Genomic DNA, 15,602 nt, shown 5'->3' with positions numbered 1-15,602 from the left:
ATGACACAGGAGAAAGGAGCAGTATATACAACACAGGAGAAAGGAGCAGTTTATATAACACAGGAGAAAGGAGCGGTACATATAACACAGGAGAAAGGCGCAGTATATATGACACATGAGTAAAGAGCAGTACATATAACACAGGAGAAAGGTGCAGTATATATAACACGGGAGAAAGGTGCAGTATATATAACACAGGAGAAAGGAGCAGTATATATAACACAGAAGGAAGGAGCAGTATATATAACACAGGGGAAAGGCGCAGTATATATAACACAGGAGAAAGGCGCAGTACATATAACACAGGAGAAAGGAGCAGTATATATAACACAGGAGAAAGGCGCAGTACATATAACACAGGAGAAAGGAGCAGTATATATAACACAGGAAAGAGGAGCAGTATATATAACACAGGAGAAAGGTGCAGTATAAATAACACAGGAGAAAGGAGCAGTATATATGACACAGGAGAAAGGAGCAGTATATATATCACAGGAGAAAGGTGCAGTATATATAACACAGGAGAAAGGCGCAGTATATATAACACAGGAGAAAGGAGCAGTATATATAGCACAGGAGAAAGGCGCAGTATATATAACACAGGAGAACGGAGCAGTATATATAACACAGGAGAAAGGAGCAGTATATATATCACAGGAGAAAGGAGCAGTACATATAACACAGGAGAAAGGAGCAGTATATATAACACAGGAGTAAGGTGCAGTATATATGAAACAGGAGAAAGGAGAAGTATATATAACACAGGAGAAAGGAGCAGTATATATAACACAGGAGAAAGGAGCAGTATATATAACACAGGAGAAAAGAGCAGTATATATGACACAGGAGGAAAAAGCAGTATATATATAACACAGGAGAAAGGCGCAGTATATATAACACAGGAGAAAGGCGCAGTATATATAACACAGGAGAAAGATGCAGTACATATAACACAGGAGAAAGGAGCAGTATATATAACACAGGAAAAAGGAGCAGTATATATATCACAGGAGAAAGGCGCAGTATATATAACACAGGAGAAACAAGCAGTATATATAACACAGGAGAAAGGAGCAGTACATATAACACAGGAGAAAGGAGCAGTATATATATAACACAGGAGAAAGGAGGAGTATATATGACACAGGAGGAAGGAGCAGTATATATAACACTTCTATTTTTTCCCTTATGATAGACACTGTATAGTACATTCAAAATATATACAGTGTGCATTATGAAGGGGGATGGAGAAGGCCTTTTACATAATTAATAAAAGCGAGGGATTTTGGCAGATAATTGGTTAAGCCATAAGTATAACACAGGAGAAAGGAGCAGTATATATAAAACAGGAGGAAGGAGCAGTATATATAACACAGGAGCAAGGAGCAGCATATATAACACAGGAGGAAGGAGCAGTATATATAACACAGGAGGAAGGAGCAGCATATATAACACAGGTGAAACGAGCAGTATAATAACACAGGAAAAAGGAGCAGTATATATCACACAGGAGTAAGGAGCAGTATATATAACACAGGAGAAAGGAGCAATATATATAACACAGCAGGAAGGCGCAGTATATATAACATAGTAGGAAGGAGCAGTATATATAACACTGGAGGAAGGAGCAGTATATATAACACAGGAGGAAGGCGCAGTATATATAACACAGTAGGAAGGAGCAGTATATATAACACTGGAGGAAGGAGCAATATATATAAAACAGGAGGAAGGCGCAGTATATATAACACAGTAGGAAGGCGCAGTATATATAACACTGGAGGAAGGAGCAGTATATATAACACAGTAGGAAGGCGAAGTGTATATAACACTGGAGGAAGGAGCAGTATATATAACACAGGAGGAAGGAGCAGTATATATAACACAGGTAAAAGGAGCAGTATAATAACACAGGAGGAAGGAGCAGTATATATAACACAGGAGTAAGGCGCAGTATATATAACTCAGGAGAAAGGAGCAGTATGTATAACAAGGGTGAAAATAGCAGTATAATAACACATAAGGAAGGAGCAGTATATATAACACAGGAGAAAGGCGCAGTATATATAAAACAGGAGAAAGGAGCAGTATATATAACACAGGAGAAAGGAGCAGTATATATAGCACAGGTGAAAAAAGCAGTATTATAACACAGGAGGAAGAAGCAGTATATATAACACAGGAGGAAGGAGCAGTATATATAACACAGAAGAAAGGCGCAGTATATATAACACAGGAGAAAGGAGCAGTATATATAACAAAGGAGAAAGCCGCAGTATATATGACACAGGAGTAAGGAGCAGTATATATAACACAGGAGAAAGGCGCAGTATATATAAAACAGGAGAAAGGAGCAATATATATAACACAGGAGAAAGGAGCAGTATATGTAACACAGGAGAAAGGAGCAGTACATATAACACAGGAGAAAGGAGCAGTATATATGACACAGGAGTAAAGAGCAGTACATATAACACAGGAGAAAGGTGCAGTATATATAACACAGGAGAAAGGAGCAGTATATATAACACAGGAGAAAGGAGCAGTTTATATAACACAGGAGGAAGGAGCAGTATATATAACACTTCTATTTTTTCCTGTATGATAGACACTGTACAGTACATTCAAAATATATACAGTGTGCATTATGTAGGGGGATGGAGAAGGCTTTTTACATAATTAATAAATGCGAGGGATTTTGGCAGATAATTGGTTAAGCCATAAGTATAAAACACAAGGAAGGAGCAGTATTTATAACACATGAGGAAACAGCAGTATATATAACACAGGAGAAAGGAGCAGTATAATAACACAGGAGAAAGGAGCAGTATATATAACACAGGAGGAAGGCGCAGTATATATAATATAGTAGGAAGGAGCAGTATATATAACACTGGAGGAAGGAGCAGTATATATAACACAGGAGGAAGGCGCAGTATATATAACACAGGAGGAAGGAGCAGTATAATAACACAGGAGAAAGGAGCAGTATATATCACACAGGAGTAAGAAGCAGTATATATAACACAGGAGAAAGGAGCAATATATATAACACAGGAGAAAGGCGCAGTATATATAATATAGTAGGAAGGAGCAGTATATATAACACTGGAGGAAGGAGCAGTATATATAACACAGGAGGAAGGCGCAGTATATATAACACAGTAGGAAGGCGCAGTGTATATAACACTGGAGGAAGGAGCAGTATATATAACACAGGAGGAAGGAGCAGTATATATAACACAGGAGGAAGGAGCAGTATAATAACACAGGAGGAAGGAGCAGTATATATAACACAGGAGTAAGGCGCAGTATATATAACTCAGGAGAAAGGAGCAGTATGTATAACAAGGGTGAAAATAGCAGTATAATAACACATAAGGAAGGAGCAGTATATATAACACAGGAGAAAGGCGCAGTATATATAAAACAGGAGAAAGGAGCAGTATATATAACACAGGAGAAAGGAGCAGTATATATAACACAGGTGAAAGGAGCAGTATATATAACAAAGGAGGAAGGAGCAGTATATATAACACATGAGGAAGGAGCAGTATATATAACACAGGTGAAAGGAGCAGTATAATAACACAGGAGGAAGAAGCAGTATATATAACACAGGAGGAAGGAGCAGTATATATAACACAGGAGGAAGGAGCAGTATATATAACACAGGAGAAAGTAGCAGTATAATAACACAGGAGGAAGGAGCAGTATATATGACAAAGGAGAAAGGTGCAGTATATATGACACAGGAGAAAGGAGCAGTATATATAACACAGGAGAAAGGAGCGGTACATATAACACAGGAGAAAGGTGCAGTATACATGACACAGGAGAAAGGAGCAGTATATACAACACAGGAGAAAGGCGCAGTATATATGACACATGAGTAAAGAGCAGTACAAATAACACAGGAGAAAGGTGCAGTATATATAACACGGGAGAAAGGTGCAGTATATATAACACAGGAGACAGGAGCAGTATATATAACACAGAAGGAAGGAGCAGTATATATAACACAGGGGAAAGGCGCAGTATATATAACACAGGAGAAAGGCGCAGTAGATATAACACAGGAGAAAGGAGCAGTATATATAACACAGGAGAAAGGCGCAGTACATATAACACAGGAGAAAGGAGCAGTATATATAACACAGGAAAAAGGAGCAGTATATATAACACAGGAGAAAGGTGCAGTATAAATAACACAGGAGAAAGGAGCAGTATATATGACACAGGAGAAAGGAGCAGTATATATATCACAGGAGAAAGGTGCAGTATATATAACACCGGAGAAAGGCGCAGTATATATAACACAGGAGAAAGGAGCAGTATATATAACACAGGAGAAAGGCGCAGTATATATAACACAGGAGAACGGAGCAGTATATATAACACAGGAGAAAGGAGCAGTATATATATCACAGGAGAAAGGAGCAGTACATATAACACAGGAGAAAGGAGCAGTATATATAACACAGGAGAAAGGTGCAGTATATATGACACAGGAGAAAGGAGAAGTATATATAACACAGGAGAAAGGAGCAGTATATATAACACAGGAGAAAGGAGCAGTATATATAACACAGGAGAAAAGAGCAGTATATATGACACAGGAGGAAAAAGCAGTATATATATAACACAGGAGAAAGGCGCAGTATATATAACACAGGAGAAAGGCGCAGTATATATAACACAGGAGAAAGGTGAGGTACATATAACACAGGAGAAAGGAGCAGTATATATAACACAGGAAAAAGGAGTAGTATATATATCACAGGAGAAAGGCGCAGTATATATAACACAGGAGAAACGAGCAGTATATATAACACAGGAGAAAGGAGCAGTACATATAACACAGGAGAAAGGAGCAGTATATATATAACACAGGAGAAAGGAGGAGTATATATGACACAGGAGGAAGGAGCAGTATATATAACACTTCTATTTTTTCCTTTATGATAGACACTGTATAGTACATTCAAAATATATACAGTGTGCATTTTGAAGGGGGATGGAGAAGGCCTTTTACATAATTAATAAAAGCGAGGGATTTTGGCAGATAATTGGTTAAGTCATAAGTATAACACAGGAGAAAGGAGCAGTATATATAAAACAGGAGGAAGGAGCAGTATATATAACACAGGAGCAAGGAGCAGCATATATAACACAGGAGGAAGGAGCAGTATATATAACACAGGAGGAAGGAGCAGCATATATAACACAGGTGAAACGAGCAGTATAATAACACAGGAGGAAGGAGCAGTATATATCACACAGGAGTAAGGAGCAGTATATATAACACAGGAGAAAGGAGCAATATATATAACACAGGAGGAAGGCGCAGTATATATAACATAGTAGGAAGGAGCAGTATATATAACACTGGAGGAAGGAGCAGTATATATAACACAGGAGGAAGGCGCAGTATATATAACACAGTAGGAAGGAGCAGTATATATAACACTGGAGGAAGGAGCAATATATATAAAACAGGAGGAAGGCGCAGTATATATAACACAGTAGGAAGGCGCAGTATATATAACACTGGAGGAAGGAGCAGTATATATAACACAGTAGGAAGGCGCAGTGTATATAACACTGGAGGAAGGAGCAGTATATATAACACAGGAGGAAGGAGCAGTTTATATAACACAGGTGAAAGGAGCAGTATGTATAACAAGGGTGAAAATAGCAGTATAATAACACATAAGGAAGGAGCAGTATATATAACACAGGAGAAAGGAGCAGTATATATAGCACAGGTGAAAAAAGCAGTATTATAACACAGGAGGAAGAAGCAGTATATATAACACAGGAGGAAGGAGCAGTATATATAACACAGAAGAAAGGCGCAGTATATATAACACAGGAGAAAGGAGCAGTATATATAACAAAGGAGAAAGCCGCAGTATATATGACACAGGAGTAAGGAGCAGTATATATAACACAGGAGAAAGGCGCAGTATATATAAAACAGGAGAAAGGAGCAATATATATAACACAGGAGAAAGGAGCAGTATATATAACACAGGAGAAAGGAGCAGTATATATGACACAGGAGTAAAGAGCAGTACATATAACACAGGAGAAAGGTGCAGTATATATAACACAGGAGAAAGCAGCAGTATATATAACACAGGAGAAAGGAGCAGTATATATAACACAGGAGAAAGGAGCAGTTTATATAACACAGGAGGAAGGAGCAGTATATATAACACTTCTATTTTTTCCTGTATGATAGACACTGTACAGTACATTCAAAATATATACAGTGTGCATTATGTAGGGGGATGGAGAAGGCTTTTTACATAATTAAAAAATGCGAGGGATTTTGGCAGATAACTGGTTAAGCCATAAGTATAAAACACAAGGAAGGAGCAGTATTTATAACACATGAGGAAACAGCAGTATATATAACACAGGAGAAAGAAGCAGTATAATAACACAGGAGAAAGGAGCAGTATATATAACACAGGAAGAAGGCGCAGTATATATAATATAGTAGGAAGGAGCAGTATATATAACACTGGAGGAAGGAGCAGTATATATAACACAGGAGGAAGGCGCAGTATATATAACACAGGAGGAAGGAGCAGTATAATAACACAGGAGAAAGGAGCAGTATATATCACACAGGAGTAAAAAGCAGTATATATAACACAGGAAAAAGGAGCAATATATATAACACAGGAGGAAGGCGCAGTATATATAATATAGTAGGAAGGAGCAGTATATATAACACTGGAGGAAGGAGCAGTATATATAACACAGGAGGAAGACGCAGTATATATAACACAGTAGGAAGGCGCAGTATATATAACACTGGAGAAAGGAGCAGTATATATAACACAGGAGGAAGGAGCAGTATATATCACAAAGGAGTAAGAAGCAGTATATATAACACAGGAGAAAGGAGCAATATATATAACACAGGAGGAAGGCGCAGTATATATAACATAGTAGGAAGGAGCAGTATATATAACACTGGAGGAAGGAGCAGTATATATAACACAGGAGGAAGGCGCAGTATATATAACACAGTAGGAAGGCGCAGTGTATATAACACTGGAGGAAGGAGCAGTATATATAACACAGGAGGAAGGAGCAGTATATATAACACAGGAGGAAGGAGCAGTATATATAACACAGGAGGAAGGAGCAGTATAATAACACAGGAGGAAGGAGCAGTATATATAACACAGGAGTAAGGCGCAGTATATATAACTCAGAAGAAAGGAGCAGTATGTATAACAAGGGTGAAAATAGCAGTATAATAACACACAAGGAAGGAGCAGTATATATAACACAGGAAAAAGGCGCAGTATATATAAAACAGGAGAAAGGAGCAGTATATATAACACAGGAGAAAGGAGCAGTATATATAGCACAGGTGAAAAAAGCAGTATTATAACACAGGAGAAAGGCGCAGTATATATAAAACAGGAGAAAGGAGCAGTATATATAACACAGGAGAAAGGAGCAGTATATATAACACAGGTGAAAGGAGCAGTATATATAACACAGGAGGAAGGAGCAGTATATATAACACATGAGGAAGGAGCAGTATATATAACACAGGTGAAAGGAGCAGTATAATAACACAGGAGGAAGGAGCAGTATATATAACACAGGAGTAAGGCGCAGTATATATAACACAGCAGAAAGGAGAAGTATGTATAACACAGGTCAAAATAGCAGTATAATAACACATAAGGAAGGAGCAGTATATATAACACAGGAGAAAGGCGCAGTATATATAAAACAGGAGAAAGGAGCAGTATATATAACACAGGAGAAAGGAGCAGTATATATAGCACAGGTGAAAAAAGCAGTATATATAACACAGGAGAAAGGAGCAGTATATATAACACAGGAGAAAGGAGCAGTATATATAACACAGGAGAAAGGCGCAGTATATATGACACAGGAGTAAGGAGCAGTACATGTAATAAAGGAGGAAGGAGCAGTATATATAATACAGGAGAAAGGAGCAATATATATAACACAGGAGAAAGGAGCAGTATATATAACACAGGAGAAAGGAGCAGTATATATAACACAGGAGAAAGGAGCAGTACATATAACACAGGAGAAAGGTGCAGTATATATAACAGGAGAAAGGTGCAGTATATATGACACAGGAGAAAGGAGCAGTATATATAACACAGGAGAAAGGAGCAGTATATATAACACAGGAGAAAGGTGCAGTATATATAACACAGGAGAAAGGAGCAGCATATATAACACAGGAGGAAGGAGCAGTATATATAACACTGGAGGAAGGAGCAGTATATATAACACAGGAGGAAGGCGCAGTATATATAACACAGTAGGAAGGCGCAGTATATATAACACTGGAGAAGGAGCAGTATATATAACACAGGAGGAAGGAGCAGTATATATCACAAAGGAGTAAGAAGCAGTATATATAACACAGGAGAAAGGAGCAATATATATAACACAGGAGGAAGGCGCAGTATATATAACATAGTAGGAAGGAGCAGTATATATAACACTGGAGGAAGGAGCAGTATATATAACACAGGAGGAAGGCGCAGAATATATAACACAGTAGGAAGGCGCAGTGTATATAACACTGGAGGAAGGAGCAGTATATATAACACAGGAGGAAGGAGCAGTATATATAACACAGGAGGAAGGAGCAGTATATATAACACATGAGGAAGGAGCAGTATATATAACACAGGTGAAAGGAGCAGTATAATAACACAGGAGGAAGGAGCAGTATATATAACACAGGAGTAAGGCGCATTATATATAACACAGCAGAAAGGAGCAGTATGTATAACACAGGTCAAAATAGCAGTATAATAACACATAAGGAAGGAGCAGTATATATAACACAGGAGAAAGGCGCAGTATATATAAAACAGGAGAAAGGAGCAGTATATATAACACAGGAGAAAGGAGCAGTATATATAGCACAGGTGAAAAAAGCAGTATATATAACACAGGAGAAAGGAGCAGTATATATAACACAGGAGAAAGGCGCAGTATATATGACACAGGAGTAAGGAACAGTACATGTAATAAAGGAGGAAGGAGCAGTATATATAACACAGGAGAAAGGAGCAATATATATAACACAGGAGGAAGGCGCAGTATATATAATATAGTAGGAAGGAGCAGTATATATAACACTGGAGGAGGGAGCAGTATATATAACACAGGAGGAAGGCGCAGTATATATAACACAGTAGGAAGGCGCAGTATATATAACACTGGAGAAAGGAGCAGTATATATAACACAGGAGGAAGGAGCAATATATATAACACAGGAGGAAGGCGCAGTATATATAACATAGTAGGAAGGAGCAGTATATATAACACTGGAGGAAGGAGCAGTATATATAACACAGGAGGAAGGCGCAGTATATATAACACAGTAGGAAGGCGCAGTGTATATAACACTGGAGGAAGGAGCAGTATATATAACACAGGAGAAAGGAGCAGTATATATAACACAGGAGGAAGGAGCAGTATATATAACACATGAGGAAGGAGCAGTATATATAACACAGGTGAAAGGAGCAGTATAATAACACAGGAGGAAGGAGCAGTATATATAACACAGGAGGAAGGCGCAGTATATATAACATAGTAGGAAGGAGCAGTGTATATAACACTGGAGGAAGGAGCAGTATATATAACACAGGAGGAAGGGGCAGTATATATAACACAGTAGGAAGGCGCAGTGTATATAACACTGGAGGAAGGAGCAGTTTATATAACACAGTAGGAAGGAGCAGTTTATATAACACAGGAGAAAGGAGCAGTATATATAACACAGGAGGAAGGAGCAGTATATATAACACAGGAGGAAGGAGCAGTATATATAACACAGGAGGAAGGAGCAGTATATATAACACAGGAGGAAGGAGCAGTATATATAACACAGGAGGAAGGAGCAGTATATATAACACAGGTGTAAGGCACAGTATATATAACAGGAGAAAGGAGCAGTATATATAACACAGGAAAAAGGCGCAGTATATATAACACAGGAGAAAGGAGCAGTTTATATAACACAGGAGGAAGGAGCAGTTTAGATAACACAGTAGGAAGGAGCAGTTTATATAATACAGAAGGAAGGAGCAGTTTATATAACACAGGAGAAAGGAGCAGTATATATAACACAGGAAAAAGGCGCAGTATATATAACACAGGAGAAAGGAGCAGTATATATAACACAGGAGAAAGGAGCAGTTTATATAACACAGTAGGAAGGAGCAGTATATATAACACAGTAGGAAGGAGCAGTATATATAACACAGGAGGAAGGAGCAGTTTATATAACACAGTAGGAAGAAGCAGTATATATAACACAGGAGGAAGGAGCAGTATAGATAACACAGTAGGAAGGAGCAGTTTATATAACACAGGAGGAAGGAGCAGTATATATAACACAGGAGAAAGGAGCAGTATATATAACACAGAAGGAAGGACCAGTATATTATACACAGGAGGAAGGAGCAAGTAGCAGTATATATAACACTTCTTCCTTTTCCTGTATGATAGACACTGTATAGTACATTCATAATATATACAGTGTGCATCATGTAGGGGAATGGAGAACCCTGAATACATAATTAATAAATGCAAGAGATTTTGGCAGATAATTGGTTAAGTGGTAAGTATAACACAGGAGGAAGGAGCAGTATATATAACACAGGAGAAAGGAGCAGTATATATAACACAGAAGGAAGGAGCAGTATATATAACATAGGAGGAAGGAGCAGTATATTATACACAGGAGGAAGGAGCAAGGAGCAGTATATATAACACTTCTTCCTTTTCCTGTATGATAGACACTGTATAGTACATTCATAATATATACAGTGTGCATCATGTAGGGGAATGGAGAAGCCCTTATACATAATTAATAAATGCAAGGGATTTTGACAGATAATTGGTTAATGGTAAGTATAACACAGGAGGAAGGCGCATTATATATAACACAGTAGGAAGGAGCAGTATATATAACACAGGAGAAAGGAGCAGTATATATAACACAGGAGGAAGGAGCAGTATATATAACACAGGAGGAAGGAGCAGTATATATAACACAGGAGGAAGGAGCAGTATATATAACACAGTAAGAAGGAGCAGTATATATAACACAGGAGGAAGGAGCAGTATATATAACACAGGAGGAAGGAGCAGTATCAGCAAGGAGCAGTGTATATAACACTTCTTCCTTTTCCTGTATGATAAACACTGTATAGTACATTCATATTATATACAGTGTGCATCCTGTAGGGGAAGGGAGAAGGTCTTATACATAATACAGTGCAAAGGAGCATGATATATAACACAGGAGTAAGGAGCAGTACATATTACACAGAAGGAAGGAGCAGTATATATAACACAGGAGTAAAGCGCAGTATATATAACACAGAAGAAAGGAGCAGTATATATTACACAGAAGGAAGGAGCAATATATATAACACAGGAGTAAAGCGCAGTATATATAACACAGAAGGAAGGAGCAGTATATATAACACTTCTTCCTTTTCCTGTATGATAGACACTGTATAGTACATTCATATTATATACAGTGTGCATCATGTAGGGGAATGGAGAAGCCCTTATACATAATTAATAAATGCAAGTGATTTTGGCAGATAATTGGTTAAGTGGTAAGTATAACACAGGAGGAAGGCGCAGTATATATAACACAGTAGGAAGGAGCAGTATATATAACACAGGAGGAAGGAGCAGTATATATAACACTTCTTCCTTTTCCTGTATGATAGACACTGTATAGTACATTCATAATATATACAGTGTGCATCATGTAGGGGAATGGAGAAGCCCTTATACATAATTAATAAATGCAAGGGATTTTGGCAGATAATTGGTTAAGTGGTAAGTATAACACAGGAGGAAGGCGCAGTATATATAACACAGTAGAAAGGAGCAGTATATATAACACAGGAGGAAGGAGCAGTATATATAACACAGGAGGAAGGAGCAGTATATATAACACAGGAGGAAGGAGCAGTATATATAACACAGTAAGAAGGAGCAGTATATATAACACAGGAGAAAGGAGCAGTGTATATAACACTTCTTCCTTTTCTTGTATGATAGACACTGTATAGTACATTCATATTATATACAGTGTGCATCATGTAGGGGAATGGAGAAGCCCTTATACATAATTAATAAATGGAAGTGATTTTGGCAGATAATTGGTTAAGTGGTAAGTATAACACAGGAGGAAGGCGCAGTATATATAACACAGTAGGAAGGAGCAGTATATATAACACAGGAGGAAGGAGCAGTATATATAACACTTCTTCCTTTTCCTGTATGATAGACACTGTATAGTACATTCATAATATATACAGTGTGCATCATGTAGGGGAATGGAGAAGCCCTTATACATAATTAATAAATGCAAGTGATTTTGGCAGATAATTGGTTAAGTGGTAAGTATAACACAGGAGGAAGGCGCAGTATATATAACACAGTAGGAAGGAGCAGTATATATAACACAGGAGGAAGGAGCAGTATATATAACACTTCTTCCTTTTCCTGTATGATAGACACTGTATAGTACATTCATAATATATACAGTGTGCATCATGTAGGGGAATGGAGAAGCCCTTATACATAATTAATAAATGCAAGGGATTTTGGCAGATAATTGGTTAAGTGGTAAGTATAACACAGGAGGAAGGCGCAGTATATATAACACAGTAGGAAGGAGCAGTATATATAACACAGGAGGAAGGAGCTGTATATATAACACAGGAGGAAGGAGCAGTATATATAACACAGGAGGAAGGAGCAGTATATATAACACAGTAAGAAGGAGCAGTATATATAACACAGGAGGAAAGCACAGTATATATAACACAGGAGAAAGGAGCAATATATATAACACAGAAGGAAGGCGCAGTATATATAACACAGTAGGAAGGAGCAGTATATATAACACAGGAGGAAGGCGCAGTATATATAACACAGTAGGAAGGAGCAGTATATATAACACAGGAGGAAGGAGCAGTATATATAACACAGGAGGAAGGTAAAGGTAAGGTATATATAACACAGAAGGAAGGAGCAGTATATATAACACAGGAAGAGGAGCAGTATATATAACACAGGAGCAAGGAGCAGTGTATATAACACTTCTTCCTTTTCCTGTATGATACACACTGTATAGTACATGCAAATTATATACAGTGTGCATCATGTAGCGGAATGGAGAAGCCCTTATACATAATTAATAAATGCAAGGGATTTTGGCAGATAATTGGTTAAGTGGTAAGTATAACACAGGAGGAAGGCGCAGTATATATAACACAGTAGGAAGGAGCAGTATATATAACACAGGAGGAAGGCGTAGTATATATAACACAGTAGGAAGGAGCAGTATATATAACATAGGAGGAAGGAGCAGTATATATAACACAGGAGGAAGGAGCAGTATATATAACACAGGAAGAGGAGCAGTATATATAACACAGGAGAAAGGGGCAGTATATATAACACAGGAGCTAGGAGCAGTATATATAACACAGGAGAAAGGAGCAGTATATATAACACAGTAGGAAGGAGCAGTATATATAACACAGGAGCAAAGAGCAGTATATATAACACAGGAGGAAGGAGCAGTATATATAACACAGAAGGAAGGAGCAGTATATATAACACTTCTTCCTTTTCCTGTATGATAGACACTGTATAGTACATTCATAATATATACAGTGTGCATCATGTAGGGGAATGGAGAAGCCCTTATACATAATTAATAAATGCAAGGGATTTTGGCAGATAATTGGTTAAGTGGTAAGTATAACACAGGAGGAAGGCGCAGTATATATAACACAGTAGGAAGGAGCAATATATATAACACAGGAGGAAGGAGCAGTATATATAACACAGGAGGAAGGAGCAGTATATATAACACAGGAGGAAGGAGCAGTATATATAACACAGTAAGAAGGAGCAGTATATATAACACAGGTGAAAGGAGCAGTATATATAACACAGGAGGAAGGAGCAGTATATATAACACAGGAGGAAGGAGCAGTATATATAACACAGAAGGAAGGAGCAGTATATATAACACTTCTTCCTTTTCCTGTATGATAGACACTGTATAGTACATTCATAATATATACAGTGTGCATCATGTAGGGGAATGGAGAAGCCCTTATACATAATTAATAAATGCATGGGATTTTGGCAGATAATTGGTTAAGTGGTAAGTATAACACAGGAGGAAGGCGCAGTATATATAACACAGTAGGAAGGAGCAGTATATAACACAGGAGGAAGGAGCAGTATATATAACACAGGAGGAAGGAGCAGTATATATAACACAGGAGGAAGGAGCAGTATATATAACACAGTAAGAAGGAGCAGTATATATAACACAGGAGGAAGGAGCAGTATATATAACACAGGAGGAAGGGGCAGTATCAGCAAGGAGCAGTGTATATAACACTTCTTCCTTTTCCTGTATGATAAACACTGTATAGTACATTCATATTATATACAGTGTGCATCCTGTAGGGGAAGGGAGAAGGTCTTATACATAATACAGTGCAAAGGAGCATGATATATAACACAGGAGTAAGGAGCAGTACATATTACACAGAAGGAAGGAGCAGTATATATAACACAGGAGTAAAGCGCAGTATATATAACACAGAAGAAAGGAGCAGTATATATTACACAGAAGGAAGGAGGAATATATATAACACAGGAGTAAAGCGCAGTATATATAACACAGAAGGAAGGAGCAGTATATATAACACTTCTTCCTTTTCCTGTATGATAGACACTGTATAGTACATTCATATTATATACAGGGTGCATCATGTAGGGGAATGGAGAAGCCCTAATATATAATTAATAAATGCGAGAGATTTTGGCAGATAATTAGTTAACTAATTATAAGAGTTGTGAATAAGGTGAAAGGTGAACTTTGGATTGAGATGAATGGGTTCTAGCACTTGCGCGGATTATTGTATTTATTGATGTGTTGTTGGGCAACGGAAATTCAATTATTGAATTTCCAGGACACTTTTTTAGTAGGTCGTACCATGCAAGGAGAGTAGATTGTAAAAGCGGTAGATTTTAAAAGGTAACGTTACAAAGCTACTCTGAATAGGCAGTGTTGAACTACAATCCCACGCAGGAGTGGTAGCTGTTTTTGTAGCTGCTTCATCTCTGAATGCTATGATTGTAACATACATTAACTTGCCTTCTGTTGACCAAGAAATACAATAAATATTGCAGTCATAATAGCAGAAAAGAACTTGCAGTGCAGCTTACCCGTTTGAAGTTTCTGGACTAATTCATTTAATGCACTGAACTCAACAGGTCTTTCTTGCTGCAGGTAGTTGTACCAGTGAAATGGTCTCGAATGGGTAGGAGACTTTTCTCGGATATTTGCATCATTTTCGTGGCTTTCAGAATCTTCTACAGTACTAAGAATTGCCGCAAGTAATCTTTTATCCAGGCTTTCCATCTTTATAAGTAAATCACCTTGTAAAAGAAATTAGAAGAATGTTTTGACAGAGAGAAAGTTGTGGGAAGGAGACACCATCTAACTG

General features: G+C 37.8%; 4 protein-coding genes across 4 annotated transcripts in view; all 4 read right to left on the bottom strand.

The window, feature by feature from the left end:
- The window catches only part of LOC144663770 (conserved oligomeric Golgi complex subunit 7-like), a 33,728-nt gene that overhangs the window by 4,409 nt on the left and 13,717 nt on the right, over positions 1–15,602 (bottom strand). Inside the window, exon 17 of the mRNA XM_078524841.1 lies at positions 15,322–15,534. Coding sequence (XP_078380967.1) covers positions 15,322–15,534 — 213 coding nt within the window. The remainder of the gene's footprint in view (positions 1–15,321; positions 15,535–15,602) is intronic.
- On the bottom strand, positions 1,187–6,263 carry LOC144638855 (uncharacterized). The gene is made up of 5 exons (XM_078498451.1): positions 5,855–6,263; positions 5,183–5,341; positions 5,059–5,130; positions 4,267–4,595; positions 1,187–1,198 (listed from the first exon to the last, which is right to left on the bottom strand). The coding sequence occupies exons 1-5, from the start codon at positions 6,261–6,263 to the stop codon at positions 1,187–1,189; spliced, it is 981 nt and encodes a 326-aa protein (XP_078354577.1).
- Positions 7,412–8,114, bottom strand: LOC144637999 (uncharacterized; the record flags this gene model as incomplete). The annotated part of the gene is made up of 2 exons (XM_078497465.1): positions 7,412–7,680; positions 7,736–8,114. Coding segments are annotated over 2 exons (648 nt in total), but the record flags the coding sequence as incomplete, so codon positions are not given.
- Positions 10,897–14,161, bottom strand: LOC144637020 (uncharacterized). Its single transcript, XM_078496454.1, has 4 exons — positions 13,866–14,161; positions 13,604–13,718; positions 13,483–13,542; positions 10,897–11,097 (listed from the first exon to the last, which is right to left on the bottom strand). The coding sequence occupies exons 1-4, from the start codon at positions 14,147–14,149 to the stop codon at positions 10,897–10,899; spliced, it is 660 nt and encodes a 219-aa protein (XP_078352580.1). The 5' UTR covers positions 14,150–14,161.

The sequence above is a fragment of the Oculina patagonica genome, chromosome 1, assembly GCF_052425735.1.
Source record: "Oculina patagonica isolate OP01 chromosome 1, crgOcupat, whole genome shotgun sequence".
In the NCBI taxonomy this organism is placed as follows: Eukaryota; Metazoa; Cnidaria; class Anthozoa; order Scleractinia; family Oculinidae; genus Oculina; species Oculina patagonica.
The sequence above is the reverse complement of the archived record's forward strand: the minus strand, read 5'-3'. Positions and strand labels throughout refer to the sequence as shown.

Coding starts and splice junctions, on each gene's coding strand:
- LOC144638855 (XM_078498451.1), bottom strand. CDS start 6,263: ATGTACTGTACAGTGTCTATCATACAGGAAAAAATAGAAGTGTTATAT. Junction 5,131..5,182: donor TGTGTTATATATACTGCTCC/TTCCTCCTGTGT, acceptor ATATATACTGCT/CCTTCCTCCTGTTTTATATA. Junction 4,596..5,058: donor CTTAACCAATTATCTGCCAA/AATCCCTCGCTT, acceptor TACTGCTCTTTT/CTCCTGTGTTATATATACTG.
- LOC144637020 (XM_078496454.1), bottom strand. CDS start 14,149: ATGTACTATACAGTGTCTATCATACAGGAAAAGGAAGAAGTGTTATAT. Junction 13,719..13,865: donor ATATTGCTCCTTCCTACTGT/GTTATATATACT, acceptor TGTACTATACAG/TGTCTATCATACAGGAAAAG. Junction 11,098..13,482: donor TGTTATATATACTGCTCCTC/TTCCTGTGTTAT, acceptor CTGCTCCTTCCT/CCTGTGTTATATATACTGCT.